A 16,156-nucleotide genomic window follows, 5' to 3' on the forward strand; every position below is an offset into this window, starting at 1 on the left:
GGGAATTGTAACTCTGTGAAGGGCAAACTATGGTGCCCAGAATTCCTTGAGGGAAAAGATGCACTCTGGATGTGCCTTAAAGCTATAGTACACATTACCCCAAGCAATTGTTATTCTGCACTTTCCAGGCCATTCCGCCATCCTTATAGCAAAAAGGCTGATTTTGGAGGGAAGTGGGAGTGTTGCGTTGAAGAGCGTGAGGTCAACTTCAATTGTGCAACCTGGATTTGCCGGTGCGGCACTGAACGACACCTGAAAATATCAACAGCCTGGAAATGTTTGGGTCCCCCCTCCCAACAACTCCCCAGGAATGAAAGAATAGCTTTCCTCTCCTTGGTCAGCTCCTGAGAAGAGGTGGAAGCAAGTAAGCACAGTTGCAGTGAAGACTCCTGCCCCGTTTAAACATTAAACTCCGGTGATCTCTTTAAAAAGGCGGGGTCCCCAGTTTCTCTTGCCACTTCAGGCTGGACCTTGGACCTTCACACACTCAAGCAGTCCTGAAGCAGAAGGAAGGTGAGCTGACAGAGGTGGCTGGTTGGGGGGCACCCTTCAAGTGGTAGCTTTGGGTTCCCTCAAGGAAGGAATGTGTAGAGTTTTCATGGGCACTGGGGTGGGGGTGGTTGTCCCAACAGGGAGGTAAGCAGGCAGCATCTTAACCAATGGGACTGTTGGCCACCATGATAAACTAATGCTTTCTCTCTTGAGTGAGGCTTCCGTGTGTGAACAGCTGCTTCCACTGTACAAGAGATCAATGTCCTACTTTACACCCACATTGTGCAAATTGGGACACTCCTTTAAGACGGAGCATTTCGATGGCATTGGTGGCTATGAAGAAGCATCGGCGACAACTCAGCTCAAAAGGTAGATGGGGTTGTGACTGTGTGTGGTCCTCCTGGCTTCTGTTCGCAGGTTAAAGAGACCAAAAAAAACAAACACCATGGTGCTGCCCTTTTGCTCTAGCAGGCTCCTATGCCTTTAGCAGCTGCAGTTCCACAGGTGGAGCTTTCTCCATTGGGGTATTCCCAGGTCATGATGCTCCTCACTTTCTTTAAGGCAAAGCACGGGTGCCTTTGCAAGGTGTGGGGGGGGGGAGAGAGAAGATGCATATTTTTAAAGCACACACACAGCCCAGAAGGAATCCTTGTAGCTGTAGTTTACCCGTCACAGAGCCACAATTCCCAGCAACCTTAACAACAAACTGCGGTTCCTGGGATTCTTGGGGTGTGTGTGCTTTAAATGTGCTTTAAAAGTATGGTGTGTACACAGCCAGAGAGTGAGAGAGAAGGCAAGTCTGCTGTACAAAAGGTCAATGTCCTCCTTTATACCCACTTTCTCTTTACAGTGGTACCTCGGGTTACATACGCTTTAGGTTACAGACTCTGCTAACCCAGAAATATTACCTCAGGTTAAGAACTTCGCTTCAGGATGAGAACAGAAATTGTGCAGCGGCGCGGCGGCATCAGGAGGCCCCATTAGCTAAAGTGGTGCTTCAGGTTAAGTACAGTTTCAGGTTGAGAACAGACCTCCAGAACGAATTAAGTTCTTAACCCGAGGTACCACTGTATTTGAAAAGCAGGGGACGAATGTCTTACTATATTACTATATTAACTCTGAAGTGTCAAAAGTTAACTGTGGCAAATGCTCTTAAGACAACTCACTGCTTGGATTTGCCATTTGAGTTTGGAGATACGTACGTATCTCACATCTCACCTTTGGACTTTTGCTTGGAATCTTGTCTCTCTGTTTAAGGTTGCTTTAGGACAACCTATCGGTTGAGTATTCATTCTTATTTGTTTGCAGTTAGATGCCCTGTTAATTGAAAATTCAAATAGTTTGCCTTTGACTGTGCTTAACCACAGCTGAAGAACAGCACTCTACAAATGCTCAAAACACACACACCCTTCCTCTTTCTTCCTCATTCTTCCACATCTTCTGAGGGATGACTCTTCCAGGACTGGGAATCAGGACGGCAAAATCAGTACTGTAGACCAGGGGTGGCCAACTCCCAAGTCTGCACTATAAAGGAAGGCACAGAACTGGTCACTGTCAAGCTGCCAGTTCTCAGCCTTACTTCTTTCCTTTCCATCCCTCCACAAACTGGCTCAGTTTTCCCCAACCTGTTGCCCACCAGACCTGTGGGGCTACAACCCCCATCAGTCCCCGCCATCACAGCCCTATGTTTCTGCCTGGGGTTAGTGGGAGTTGCAGTCCCAATTGCCTGGTGGACTGCCAGTTGGCGAAAGGCTGAGCCAGCAGGAGAATTTTCATTTTCCTCTCATGGCAAGTCGGGGGGCAGGGTAGCAAAGAGGAACTTGCAGAAGAGAAACCAGTAAGGAGAAGCTGCAACCATATCTTCTTTCACTTGTGATATGGCTTCTGGGCTCGTAGGCTTCTTTATGTGACTGCTCAGGCCAGGGGAAAAGCCACACCATCTCCCCTCCCAGGGATGTTGGAATCAAATGACATTTGGAGGCTCCAACTTCACCATCTCTAGCATGGGCCCCATCTGCACTACACATTTAAAGCAGTACCGTGTCACTTTAAACCAGTGGTCCATACCCCTCGACTGTCCCGATTTAAGCAGGAGATCCCTTTTTAGGGGAGGGGGGGCATGCTCCTGTACGAGTCACCTGGCTCCTGCAAGATTGCATCCCCAAAAGATGTGCATTTGGGGTGGGGGGCTATGATCTCTCATGAACACATGTGCAATGGCTGTTTCAACGGTACACACGGCAGCTACAAATGTGGCTTGCAGGTTTGAGGGAAAGCACATTGAACATGGGGGACACGGGTGGCGCTGTGGGTTAAACCACAGAGCCTAGGACTTGCCGATCAGAAGGTCGGCAGTTCGAATCCCCGCAACGGGGTGAGCTCCCGTGGCTCAGTTCCAGCTCCTGCCAACCTAGCAGTTCAAAAGTACATCAAAGTGCAAGTAGATAAATAGGTACCGCTCCGGCGGGAAGGTAAACGGCATTTCCGTGCACTGCTCCGGTTTGCCAGAAGCGGCTTAGTCATGCTGGCCACATGACCCGGAAGCTGTACGCCGGCTCCCTCGGCCAATAAAGCGAGATGAGCGCCGCAACCCCAGAGTCGGTCACGACTGGACCTAATGGTCAGGGGTCCCTTTACCTTTACATTGAACATGAGCATGTTCCAAGATCCTACAAGATATCTATGGGCTGTGTCCTTGGCTTCACCATAGTTGGAATGCACTGGAGCTGGAGTAAATGGGAACATGTATCTACCCTGAGTTACTCATAAAAGTAAAACATATGTATCTTCATCAAAGGGATGAAGGAGGGTATCTGCCTTTCAGGAGTGAGTATGATGCATTTCATTAACCCCCAAATCTTTCTTTTTTGCAGGGCCCAGGGACACTGCAGAGCCAACTATGTAAGTGCCAAGTTGAGCTACTCCACTGAAAATGAGTGGGCATTCCTGGCATCCCTTGGACAGCAGGTCGAGGACATGCACACACACACACACACACACACACACACACACACACACACGGGAGAGCACTTTACACAATCAAATTAGCCTGGTGGATTGAAACTGGAAGCACAAAGCCAAACGCTCCTGTACTGAGGTTTGGGGCAAGCGCAAACATATTTAAATTTAGCCCACTCATGAAACGTATTAAAAACGCAGGCTGTGAATGGGTTGCCAAGGCTGATTGGATCGCCTTTGCCTGACGTAGGTTCCCAGGAGCCTGAGAACCCTTGACTGCCTCCAAGCGCTGTGGCTGACACTTCCTTCTCCTTCTTGGTGTTACAGGAAATTTGAATTTAACCCCAGAGATGGGATCGATAACCCAGCCCTGTCACTGGCAGAGGATTCTGGTAACAATGGGGAGCAACATCTGGGGCTGCTGCGTGGGTGGCAGAGGAAGGACCAGCTGTTTCCCTCTTGGTGCTTGCAAAGTGGGAGGTTTGCTTCCCCTTCCACGTCAGGGACCTGATGGCTGTTTACCACCTCGTCCTGCAAATAGCACATTCAGTGGGGCACACATTTTGATGTGAATCTACTTTAGCCAAACTGTGTTTATTTATTTACAAAACAAAAAACAAAAACAATTTAACTATCACTGTTCAGGGGTGGGAGGGAAATGAGCATGATTTACAATAATTCTACATCATTTGCATCTTTGAGTGTGGTAAAGCCTGCTCTTTGGTAGTTCGACAACCAAGGGACTGTCACACACACACCACAAAATGCCTGTTCCACAGCCAAAAAACTTATCAGAAACAATATCACCACCCAGGGCTTGTCCACACTGAAAAAAATGTGGCTTCACACTGCTCTGTCTCCTCATTAATGTATCCACATAATATTTTCTCTATCCATAGGAGCCACTCACAGGGGACGAAGTCTCTTCACCCTCCCCCATAAAATATTAGAGGGGACAGCCCCCTCCACAGTTGATGGGCATTGCCATTCAAATGGTGTGTGTGTGCCCTGTCATGTGATTGATTATGTGAGGTGCGGCTTAGCTGCCCCCCCCCCCCATATTTTCTTCAAATTGGCACCTCTGTCCCAGTCTTGTCCCGGGCCTTCCCTGTTTATATGTGGGTTTTATCCAAACATCCAGGATCAGTGGGTGGGGTTAGGGGGCAGGAAGGCTGCATTTAAGTGATGTAAAGGTCTGGGTTAAGGGACGCGGGTGGCGCTGTGGGTTAAATCACAGAGCCTAGGACTTGCCGATCAGAAGGTCGGCGGTTCAAATCCCCGTGACGGAGTGAGCTCCCGTTGCTCGGTCCCTGCTCCTGCCAACCTAGCAGTTTGAAAGCACGTCAAAGTGCAAGTAGATAAATAGGTACCACTCCGGTGGGAAGGTAAATGGCATTTCCATGCGCTGCTCTGGTTTGCCAGAAGTAGCTCAGTCATGCTGGTCACATGAGCTGTACACCGGCTCCCTCGGCCAATAAAGCGAGATGAGCGCCACAGCCCCAGAGTCGGCCACGACTGGACTTAATGGTCAGGGGTCCCTTTACCTTTTTAAAAGCCTGAGTCAACCTGGATGGGAAGGATGTCATTAGCTGGTGCACACAAGTCAAAACATCTACTTGCACCCTAAAACAGAGAGAGAGAGAGAGAGAGAGAGAGAGAGAAGCAGCAGCAGCAGCAGCAGCAGCAGGTGACTTTCCAGATCAACAAGCCAAAAAATCCAATTAAAATTAAAAATCGGGCAATGTCAGAAGGCTGTGTCTGAGGATATTTCAGTGCCCACAAGTGCTGCGTTGGGGACCCCGGGTCTGCAGGGTCGGCCTCTGATCTTGTTTTCCACAGAGCCAGAGGGAGGTGCTCAGGTGCGCTTCTGCTTTCTGAAGAAAGAGGACGGGGAGAGCTTTGGGTTCTGGCTACGGCAGGAGGCGGGCAGCAACGGGCACATCGTGCGACAGGTGACGCCGGGGGGCCTGGCTCACCGCAGAGGCCTGCAAGATGGAGACCGGATCTTAGAGGTGAACGGGGCTTATGTCGAAGGCCTGGAGCACTTCAGGGTGAGGTTTGGCTGGGAGTGGTGGCTCCCTGATTCCCATGTGAGGTGGGCTTCCCCCCCCCCCATAAAATTCACATAGCAATACAACAGAATGTGATGCAAGAAATCAAAGGAGCGATAAAAATGCAAATTAAAACCATCCAGCAACTAGCACAGTGCATCGCAATTGCTGCAATAGGAAGAAAAATCGTTATAAGAGCCATCAAGGCCCTTAACAATTTTCAAGTGGTCCAGGGGTAGGAGGAAATTTGGGGGTCACTACTCATTAAGAACGTATGACCATAAGAACAGCCAATCTAGTCCAGCATCCTGTTCTCTCAGCCTATGGGAAACCCTCAAGAAGGATGAGAGCACATGAGTGCTTGTCCCATCCTGTGGTTTCCAGCAACTGGCATTCAGAAGCCTCTGACTGCATGTTCAGAGCATAGGTATTCTGGTAGTCCTCTCCTCCATGCATAGCTGCCAAGCGTCCCTTATTTGGCGGGACAGTCCCTTATCCCAGCGCCATGTCCCGCTGCTGTCCCTTATTGATGATGTCCCTTAAATAAGCTACTGAAGGTAATGGGGCCCTTTCTATGTCCAGCTGTCCTTTGTCAACAACAAATTGTTGCTGTTTTTTGTGTGTTGAATATATGCTATATGGTAATTTATGGACCTAATAGGTATCTAAAGCCATTTGCACGCTACAAAATATGTATTTTATCAAAGTAATTGTTGATCTCTTATTTTGGCTGCTGATCCCTTATTTTCGAGGCTGATGGTCCCTTATTTTCAAATCTGTAAGTTGACAGCTATGCCTCCATGAATCTGTCCGATCCTCTTTTAAACCTTTCAAATCCCTGCCTCCTGCAGAAGTGAGTTCCATAGTTTAACTATGCGCTGTGTGGAGAAGGGCTTCCTTTTATCTGTCTTTGCAACACTCAGCTTCGTTGGATGCCCAGGAGTTCTGCTGTTATGAGTCTCTGTTTTGAGGCTCTTCCCCTCTTTCTTGGCAGGTGGTTTGGAAGATCAAGAGCAGTGGGAAGCAAGTCTCTCTCACTGTCCTGGATGGGACATCCTATGAGTTGGCAAAAGCCCTCGACCGGGACCTTGGCCAGCTCTTGCCCCATCACAACAGGCCACGGCTGTGCTGCATCAACAAGGACCAAAGTGGCTTCGGCTTCAGCGTTTCAGCTCCAGAAGGTAGTGAAAACCCACACTGCAGTTCGTTGCATTTTTCACCACGAGTAACCAAATTCTGCCATGAGGAAAACCAGAATTTTACCATCAGATTACACTGTGCAAATCCAAGACAGTTTGCACACACTGGCTTTCTTCCGCATTGTTTATTCTGCTGCCCAGATTGAAATTTGCCACTTATTGCAAGGGATATTATTTTTTATTACTTTTTATTGCAAGGGATAATAGAAGGGAGCGGAAGAACAAGGAGATTGCTGTTACTGAGTGGGGAAAATAAATACCCACTGCAGGAAACTGTTCCCAAACTTGATTCTAAGGGTATGTTTACAGAACAAACTTATCATCAGGGTTTAAATCAATTTAATTAACGGTTGCGGTCCCTCCCCCCCCCCCCCAAAAAAAAAGATTCATGAGAACTGTAGTTTTTGTAAAGTTCCTTTGAAATCTCTGTTTGAGATTCTTGGTCCCCCAGAACACCCTGCAAAGATGAGAGGGCTTCAAAACCAGTTTTGAGTCTGTAGGGTCGACACTTCACCAAACAGACTAATATTTAAAGACCATCAGTTGCACAAAATAGTAAAAAGTGGAACATCACTGAAAATATGTTTAAAACAATACACTGTTGCAATATGTATTTTTTCCCATCACAACAGTAACTATCACTATTTTGTAATTTAAAAACCCTATAAGAATCACTAAAAGAAAAGGTGGAATAATACAATTTATAACTGAACTCAGCATTTTCGACACATAATTATGCCTCCCGCCCAATTTGGAATACTTCATCCCCATTCATTGTTCTAAATCCAAGGTGGCAAACTTCTTCTTTTTGAAATAATTTTATTTGATTTTATCAATACAAAGTTATAAAAAACCAAATATGTATCCATATGCAGAGATTTCTCCAAATCTCAGGACTTCCACCTACCCCTTCCACGGATTCCCATTTTAAACATTTAAAACTGCATCTTCTTCCGACCTCTGACTTTTATATCATACCATAAGGTCCCTACCAGAGAGGAATGGCAAACCAAACTGATGGAAAAAAATTATAAGTTATATAAGAGACCACTGTAAGCAGATAGAAACATTGGCAAGATTTTGATTTCACTGGTAGTGAAAATCAACATGGACAACAGGGTGTCAAACTTTGCTCCATGGTATTTAAATTCGAGAGCAAAGTAGGTGCCTTTGAGGTAAGACAGAGGACTACTCAAGCTTTACCCCTTTCATCCAGACAATATGTTTCCTCCCACCCAGCTGCGTTTCTCCCCGAGAAAAAAGGAGGACCCAACATCTTGAGATTCACATTTTGTCTTTGTCAACCTTCACCCCTGACCACTGGTCTTGCCAGCTAGGGATGATGGGAGTTGTAGTTTGAAAACAGCTGGGGACCCAAGTTTGGGAAACACTGGAGTAGGTGAAGGCAAAAAGAGGCTGATAAATGCTAGTTTTTCCCCTCTCATGCTCCTGTTTTCGTATCTTTTGCTTTGCAGGTGTGAAGGGCACATTCCGACTGTCTGTGCCAGAGGACGGGCCAGCTCACAAGGCAGGGGTGCCAGATGGTTCGTGGCTCCTGGAGCTCAACGGTGCTTGTGTGGAGAATTGGACTCTTGCACACCTTCACAAAAAGGTACCAGGGCTGTCACTCGATGACAGAAATGTTGGCTTTAGCCAACTGACTGAACAACTTGGGAACCAGGTCACATCCAGGAACACCTTTCTATAGAAGGTCCCTCCCAACCTGATAATTTCAATCCTTTGTTGTTGTTGTTGTTGTTTAGTCGTTGTGTCCGACTCTTCGTGACCCCATGGACCAGAGCACGCCAGGCACTCCTGTCTTCCACTGCCTCCCGCATTCTGGTCAAACTCATGCTGGTAGCTTCGAGAACACTGTCCAACCATCTCGTCCTCTGTCGTCCCCTTCTCCTTGTGCCCTCCATTTTTCCCAACATCAGGGTCTTTTCCAGGGAGTCTTCTCTTCTCATAAGATGGCCAAAGTACTGGAGCCTCAGCTTCACGGTCTGTCCTTCCAGTGAGCACTCAGGGCTGATTTCCTTCAGAATGGAGAGGTTTGATCTTCTTGCAGTCCATGGGACTCTCAAGAGTCTCCTCCAGCACCATAATTCAAATCCTATTTCAATCCTAGCTAGAGGGAAAACTCTCCAGCAGCGCACTGTATCCTCCCTGGGTTTGGCTTACGTACCCAAATTTTCGATTCCAGATGAAGCACAGCAACAACCCAATGGGGCTGCTGGTGATCGATGCCAAATCAGAGGAGTTTTACCGGCAACACGGCGTTAAGTTCACAGCAGCCATGGCTGATGCTTCCTGGGTTCCTTTTGAGGTGAGGAAGCTGCAGATGGTGAGAGGCAAAGACGGATACGGATTCTTGCTGAAAGAAGAAAAACGTTGCTCAGGAGAAAGAGGTGAGGCCCCTTGCCTGGAAAAGAGCCAGAGTCGCTCCACGGTATTTAAATTTGAGAGCAAAGTAGGTGACTTTGAGGTAAGACAGAGGACTGCTCGAGCTTTTCCCCTTTCATCCAGACAAAACGTTTCCTCCCACCCAGCTGCATTTCTCCCTGAAGAAAAAAAAAAAGGACCCAACATCTTTCCCCCTGTACTTTGAAGGGATGATTTGAGAGGAAACAGACAATGTTCATTCTGCATTTGCAAGGAATCGATATTTCACCATGGCTGCACTGACACATTGGAACTCCCTGCCCCTTGAAATTAGGCAGGGCCCTTCGCTGCACTGTTTTCAGGGTCCACCAATGGACTCTTTTTTTGTTTTGTTTAAGCAAGCCCACCCAGATGTGTACAGCCTAGGACCCTCATACCTACGGGACCGCCTCTCCTGGTATGTCCCACAGAGGAACTTATGGCCTTCAAACAAAAACATCTTGGAGGTCCCAGGCCACAGAGAGGTTAGGCTGGCCTCAACTAGGATCAGGGCTTTTTCGGCTGTGGCTCCAATCTGGTGGAACGCTCTGTCACAAGAGACTAGGGCCCTGCAGGACTTGACATCTTTCCGCAGGGCCTGCAAGACAGAGCTGTTCCACTAGGCCTTTGGTTAGGGCACAGCCTGACTCCCTCCTTTGGCAGTCTTCACAGAACTTTAGCCTAATGGTTACCATCAATTTGATTTGAATTAATTTTATAATGAAATTATAAAATTAGAATGTTGTACTATTTTATTGTTGTTAGCCGCCCTGAGCCCGGCTTCGGCTGGGGAGGGTGGGATATAAATAAAATTTATTATTTATTATTATTATATAAACTGCTTGAAGATTTTGATGCTTCAGCAGTATATAAGCCTTGATAAATAAATACGTTTTGAATATTCAAATGCGGGGAGGGGGCAGGGTTAAGCAACTCCTCTCACTGCCAGTCATCTATTTAACTTCACAGATATCATTTGGATGTTTTGCATCTTTGGGTTGTTGTTGGTTTTTTTGGGTTTTTTTTAAAAAAACACCCATTTAGGACAAACTTAATGGAATTTTGCGTAAAGTTTTTTTATGCACCATCTTAACAGAGGCCAAACCAGGTCTGTGTGGCTTAGGAAAAATGTCCTCGCGTGCCAAATTAGGACCAGCGCTGGAACTAAATAGGTCCCTGGCCTGGTCAGTCCTAATGGTAGTCTACACTGATAGATAGCAGCTCTCCACGGTTTAAGACTAAGGCTTTCCCAGATCTACACGGAGGTGCCAGGGATGAACCTGCGAACTTCTGCATTTTGCTCTTTCACTGAACTGCAGCTCCTTGTCCTCTAGCAAATAGGACAGAAGAGAGCTTTGCTTATTCACTTATGGCGATTTCACTGGAGGAGCACATGTAATAATAATAATAATAATAATAATAATAATAATAATAATAATAATGATAATGTATTATTTGTACAACGCCCATCTGGCTGGGTTTCCCCAGCCACTCTGGGTGGCTTCCACAGAGACCAAAAATACACTAAAATGTCACACATTAAAAACTTCCCTGAACAGGGCTGCCTTAAGATGTCTTCTGAATGTCAGGTAGTTGTTTATCGCTTTGACATCTGACGGGAGGGCGTTCCACAGGGCGGGCACCACTACCGAGAAGGCCCTCTGCCTGGTTCCCTGTAGCTTTGCTTCTCGCAATGAGGGAACCGCCAGAAGGCCCTCGGCGCTGGACCTCAGTGTCCGGTACAACGATGGGGGTGGAGATGCTCCTTCAGGTATACTGGGCCGAGGCCGTTTAGGGCTTTAAAGGTCAGCACCAACACGCACACACGTAAAATGCTTATAAAGGAAGCAAGGTGCAACCACTGGGATAATCAACACCGCTGCTTTCGTCTTGCACATCTATGACTTGCAGGTCAGTTTCTGAGGGAGGTCGAATCCGGGTTGCCAGCTGAGAAGGCAGGGATGAGAGATGGCGACCGTCTCCTGGCTGTGAACGGCGAGGGCACTGAGGACCTGGACCACCAGGAGGTGGTGCTGAGGATACGTGCCGACAGCAGCCGGGTGACCCTGTTGGTTATTGACGCAGAAGGAAGCAAGTTCTACGACTCGGTATGGCAGCAGAATGAGAGAGCACCAAGGAGATTGCAATGGGATCCTATAGAAAGGTTTCCCCTCTACCATAAAGGCCACAAACTTCTTGGGGCAAAGATAACCATTTATAATGAACTTACACAATGGGCCAAAGATATCATACAATAATAAAGTTAATGAACTGGGCGAAGATGCTCTGAGGTGGGATTCCCTTCCATATCTCTGATCACCTGCACACTGCAGAGAAACTAGCTGAATAGATCTTCCTCGGGGATCTACAGATTTGGAGGCTGGAAGAGGGATCTCAGATAATTCTCTGCACTTGGGCTAAAAACTACATCTCCCAGGATTCTTTGGTGGAAGCCATGACCGCTAAACTGGCATAAAACTAAGACAATGGAGTTGTGTACCTACATACTTTATATCTCAGAGCACCTAGCACAGCCACTGCCAACCTGGTGCCCTCCAGAAGTTTTGGACTACAACTCCCATCAGCCCCAGCCAGAATGACTTTATGATGCTGGAGCTTATGGGAGTGGTACTCCCTAACATCTGGAGGGCACCAGGTTGGCAGTGGCTGATGTTGCACATGCCATTTGTGTACTATCAGGAATGGTTTGGGTCCTTTGTCTTGGTCCACGGTGGGGTGGGAAAGAGGATAAGTTGGTTTCCTTCCATGATTCTGTAACATTCAAAAATAAATATAAATATAAATATAAATATAAATATAAATATAAATATAAATATATAAAAGCTTAGAAGTGAATTGTATTTAGATATGCACTTCTTAGGTGTCCTTCTTCATAAAGTCCCACAACGGGTTACAACAATGTAACATATACAGTGGTATCTTGGTTTATGAACTTAATCCATTCCTGAAGTCCGTTCTTAAACCAAATCCATTCTTAAACTAAGGCACGCCTTCCCTAATGAGGCTTCCCACCGCTGGTGCCCTTCCACCATTTGGATTCCATTCGTAGACAGAGGTAAACTTCACTAACTTGAACACTACTTCCGGTTTCGCAGAGTTCATAAACCGAATAGTTCGTAAACAGGACTGTTCGTAAACTGAGGTACCACTATAGTTATACAAATAGATAAAACCATCAAGATTATAAAACAATCAAAATCATCCAAAATGGAGCAGAGAAGTATATACTCAGCAGAAAAGAGGTGAGTTAGCAGTCACAGGCCATGGTAAAAAGGCGCGTCTTCAGCATATAGCAAAATCTATGCAGCAAAGAAGATGCACCTCTGAGGAGAGGGAATTCCATAATTTAGGGGCAGCCATGGAGTAAAAAAGGATGTGGGTGGCGCTGTGGGTTAAACCACAGAGCCTAGGACTTGCCAATCAGAAGGTTGTGGTTCGAATCCCCGCAACAGGGTGAGCTCCCGTTGCTCGGTCCCAGCTCCTGCCCACCTAGCAGTTCAAAAGCACGTCAAAGTGCAAGTAGATAAATAGGTACTGCTCTGGCGGGAAGGTAAACGGCGTTTCCGTGTGCTGCTCTGGTTCGCCAGAAGCGGCTTAGTCATGCTGGCCACATGACCCGGAAGCTGTACGCCAGCTCCCTCGGCCAGTAAAGTGAGATGAGCGCCACAACCCCAGAGTCGGTCACAACTGGACCTAATGGTCGGGGGTCCCTTTACCTTTACCTATGGAGTAAACACCTTCTCCTGGGCAGCCACTCCCTGCACTTCTGTCAATAGCTGAACTGGCAAGAGAGCACCCCACCCTCCTGGAGGTCTTAACACCTGAGGGGGTCTGTAGGAATGGAGACAAGTGTTTCATATCTTTCTTGGGTCCTAAGTCATTTTCGGGTGTCAAACGGTAATGTGAGCACCTTCCATGCATCAGAAGGGTTCTATTGGGTTTGCTGACAATACTAATCGTGACGTTTGCGGTCTCTTCTCGCTTTCCCAGGTTGGGTTATCTCCTCTCCTTTTCTATGATGACCATGAGCCCCCATTGGGCTTGCACTTCGTCCATGCCTCCCCCTCTCCCAGCATGCCCCAGGAAAATAGCAACGCTGCCTTCACACCCTGCCTCTGTCACCTCAGAACGAAACCCCATGAGAACAGACTGCATCCGGAGCAGTCTGGCAGCAGCTTGCCAGCCTTTGCAAAAGAGGTAACGATGCAAAAGAGGTAACAGCCATTTTGAACACCTCAGTTAAACCTTTTCCGCCTTTTGCGCTGCAAAGAGTGTGGATCACGTGGTAATATTGTTTCTGGACTGTATCACTTCAAGTGGGGGGCCACATAATTAAAGATATAATTTTGACCCTCCTCCTCATCATCACAAGTGTCATGGAAAGCTCGAAGGACACACCAGTCAGGAAGCTAGAATATTGTTCTCCCTCTCTCCCGGCAGCAACTGGAAACTCCTGACTGCCCCAGAAAGGACAATGTATGGTTCCTTTAGTGAATAAATCAGCAGTTGAGTGCCCTTCAGATGGGGCAGGGGCTGTGGTCAAAATTATCTAGAGGGCACCATGTCGGCAAAAGCTAGCTAAACTATTCACACAACAAGCTTATCCATAGCTCAGTCGAGTAGAGCATGAGACACTTAATCTCAGGGTCATGGGTATACGCCTCATATTGGGCAAAAAGATTCCTGCATCACAGCGGTTTGGACCTCGTGATCCCTCCCAACTCTATGATTCTGTGATTCTAAGAAAGACAGACTAGAATCCCTCTTTTTAATATCTAGCTTTCGAAAAGCATGATCTTTGTGTTGGGAGAAGCATCTAATAATTTCCCCCCAACTTCGATCTAAAGCAGGCATCTCCAAACTTGGCCCTCCAGATGTTTTGGGACTACAATTCCTATCATACCTGACCACTGGTCCTGTTAGCTAGGGATGATGGGAGTTGTAGTCCCAAAACAGCTGGAGGGCTGAGTTTGGGGGTGCCTGGTCTAAAGTAATATACAGTTGTACCCTGGTTGTCAAACGGAATCCGTTCTAGAAGTCTGTTCAACTTCCGAAAACGTTCAACAACCAAGGTGTGGCTTCCAATTGGCTGCAGGAGCTTCCTGCATGCAATTGGAAGCTCAGACTTCGGGTTCCAAAGAGCATTTGCAAACCAGAACACCCACTTCCAGGTTTGCAGCGTTCCGCAGCCAAAACATTCTGAGTTGCAAGGCATTCAGGATCCAAGGTACGACTGTATATGCAAGCTGGTTCTGGAGTTCAGGGCTACCAGTTTTAAATATGGAACACTTATCACTTAATAGGGAACTCCTGTGATGTAAAAAGGCCTTATCTGTCTGAGAAGCATGGCAGAGATGGGAGGTGCTGCTTGATTCATGATTAGGAATGGGGGGAGAAATTCATTCAGTTTGCTTTTGATTCAATCTAATTTGCGCTTTCTGAAACAATTCACAAACTGAAAACACAGCCATCTTTTGAAACCCACACTTCTCCAAAGTTTGCAATGCTACTCTCCAGCCAAGTAATGTGTTCAAAAATGCATATACTAGGGCAAAGTGCACATGGCTAGAAATGCCTATATTAGTAAACATAACGTACAAAAATGTGTCACGTTAAGGAAATACTGCTTTCAAAAATGTACTTTGCACGCAGAATTGTGTATATTGGGATAAATTTGCACTAAAATGCTGGTGAGGACTCTTAAAAGGAGAATTTGCAAAATGATACATACTAAGCTTAAGTTTGGAGAAATGATAAATGGAAAGGAAAGGAAAACGACAGATTAGACACTCCCTAGGACTCTAGGTCTAAACCACTGAGCCTAGGGATTGCCGATCAGAAGGTTGGCGGTTCGAATCCCCATGACGGGGTGAGCTTCTGTTGCTCAGTCCCTGCTCCTGCCAACCTAGCAGTTCGAAAGCACGTCAAAGTGCAAGTAGATAAATAGGTACCACTCCGGCGGGAAGGTAAACAGCGTTTCCATGTGCTGCTCTGGTTCGCCAGAAGCGGCTTAGTCATGCTGGCCACATGACCCGGAAGCTGTCTGCGGACAAACGCCGGCTCCCTCAGCCTATAGAGTGAGATGAGCGCCGCAACCCCAGAGTCATCCGTGACTGGACCTAATGGTCAGGGGTACCTTTACCTTTAAGGACTCATGATCCACCTAGGTTACAAGAATTAAGGTGCATGTACTGTTCTTCAGCGCTTCTTGCACAGCTCCTGCCTGTTTTGAGCTTGCAGAAGACACCTTCCTCCGTGGTACTCCATGCCTCACTCTTAGCTGCCCATCTCTCAGTGAAAAGCTGTTGCCAAAGGGGGAGCCCTCCCTGTCCCGTCTCCTGGCAGACCAGCCTCTGTGCTGGCTCTCACAAATGTACATTGGCATCCTACGTCAACCCTGCAATAACCATACAAACATTTCTAGCTAGCTTGTCTTCCCACAACACAATTATGCAGGCCGTTTGGAGTGTATACTGTCAGACTGAAAATGGCATTAACTTTGTGCCTCCCCCAAGCTTTTTGTGCCTAATCACCTGGGGCCAGCTATTTCTCACCACTCTTTTTAAGCACATCCCAGCCTTCAAATCATAGGTTAGGTTTGATCAGCATTCTCTTTCTTTTGTACACAGGGCCAAGATGCATTGAGCCATGCATTCTAGAAGCTGCCAGGCCATTATCACCGAGCACAACTTCAGCCTGGCTCGGCAGGGAGCTGAACTCCTGTTTGTGGCAGAAGTGAGCACAGCTGCACAAATGCTAGCACTGCAGTTTGAGCCTCTCTCCCTCATAGGCCTGGCTTTTCCCCGTCGCACTACTGCCTTGTTGAGCAATCTGTCTCTCCGACCCCTGAAAATGCTCCCTGTGGATTTGGACAAGCAGGCTGTGGTCTCAAAGCAAGGCATGCTGATTAGAGGAAGAACCCTGCAAGAATCAAACAAGAGACTGTCTTTTTTGCCTGCTTTGGGGTGTGACTTTGTGAACAGAAGATTCGTGTTAAAATTAACCTCTGTTCAG

General features: G+C 47.1%; 1 protein-coding gene across 1 annotated transcript; it reads left to right on the forward strand.

Moving 5' to 3' along the window:
• The first annotated feature begins 455 nt into the window (after positions 1-455).
• On the forward strand, positions 456-16,085 carry NHERF4 (NHERF family PDZ scaffold protein 4). Its single transcript, XM_081843148.1, has 11 exons — positions 456-513; positions 706-861; positions 3,366-3,393; positions 3,778-3,842; positions 5,290-5,501; positions 6,496-6,682; positions 8,176-8,312; positions 8,904-9,108; positions 11,033-11,229; positions 13,133-13,339; positions 15,772-16,085. The coding sequence occupies exons 2-11, from the start codon at positions 813-815 to the stop codon at positions 15,799-15,801; spliced, it is 1,317 nt and encodes a 438-aa protein (XP_081699274.1). The 5' UTR covers positions 456-513; positions 706-812; the 3' UTR covers positions 15,802-16,085.
• The last annotated feature ends 71 nt before the right edge of the window (positions 16,086-16,156 follow it).

This window comes from Podarcis erhardii (genome assembly GCF_964252035.2).
Source record: "Podarcis erhardii genome assembly, chromosome: 16".
In the NCBI taxonomy this organism is placed as follows: domain Eukaryota; kingdom Metazoa; phylum Chordata; class Lepidosauria; order Squamata; family Lacertidae; genus Podarcis; species Podarcis erhardii.

Excerpts from the sequence above, each read along its gene's own strand:
- NHERF4 (XM_081843148.1), top strand. The coding sequence starts at position 813 with ATGGCATTGGTGGCTATGAAGAAGCATCGGCGACAACTCAGCTCAAAA. Across the intron at positions 5,502-6,495 it reads AAGGCCTGGAGCACTTCAGG|GTGGTTTGGAAGATCAAGAG; the intron begins GTGAGGTTTGGC and ends CTTTCTTGGCAG. Across the intron at positions 9,109-11,032 it reads ACGTTGCTCAGGAGAAAGAG|GTCAGTTTCTGAGGGAGGTC; the intron begins GTGAGGCCCCTT and ends TATGACTTGCAG.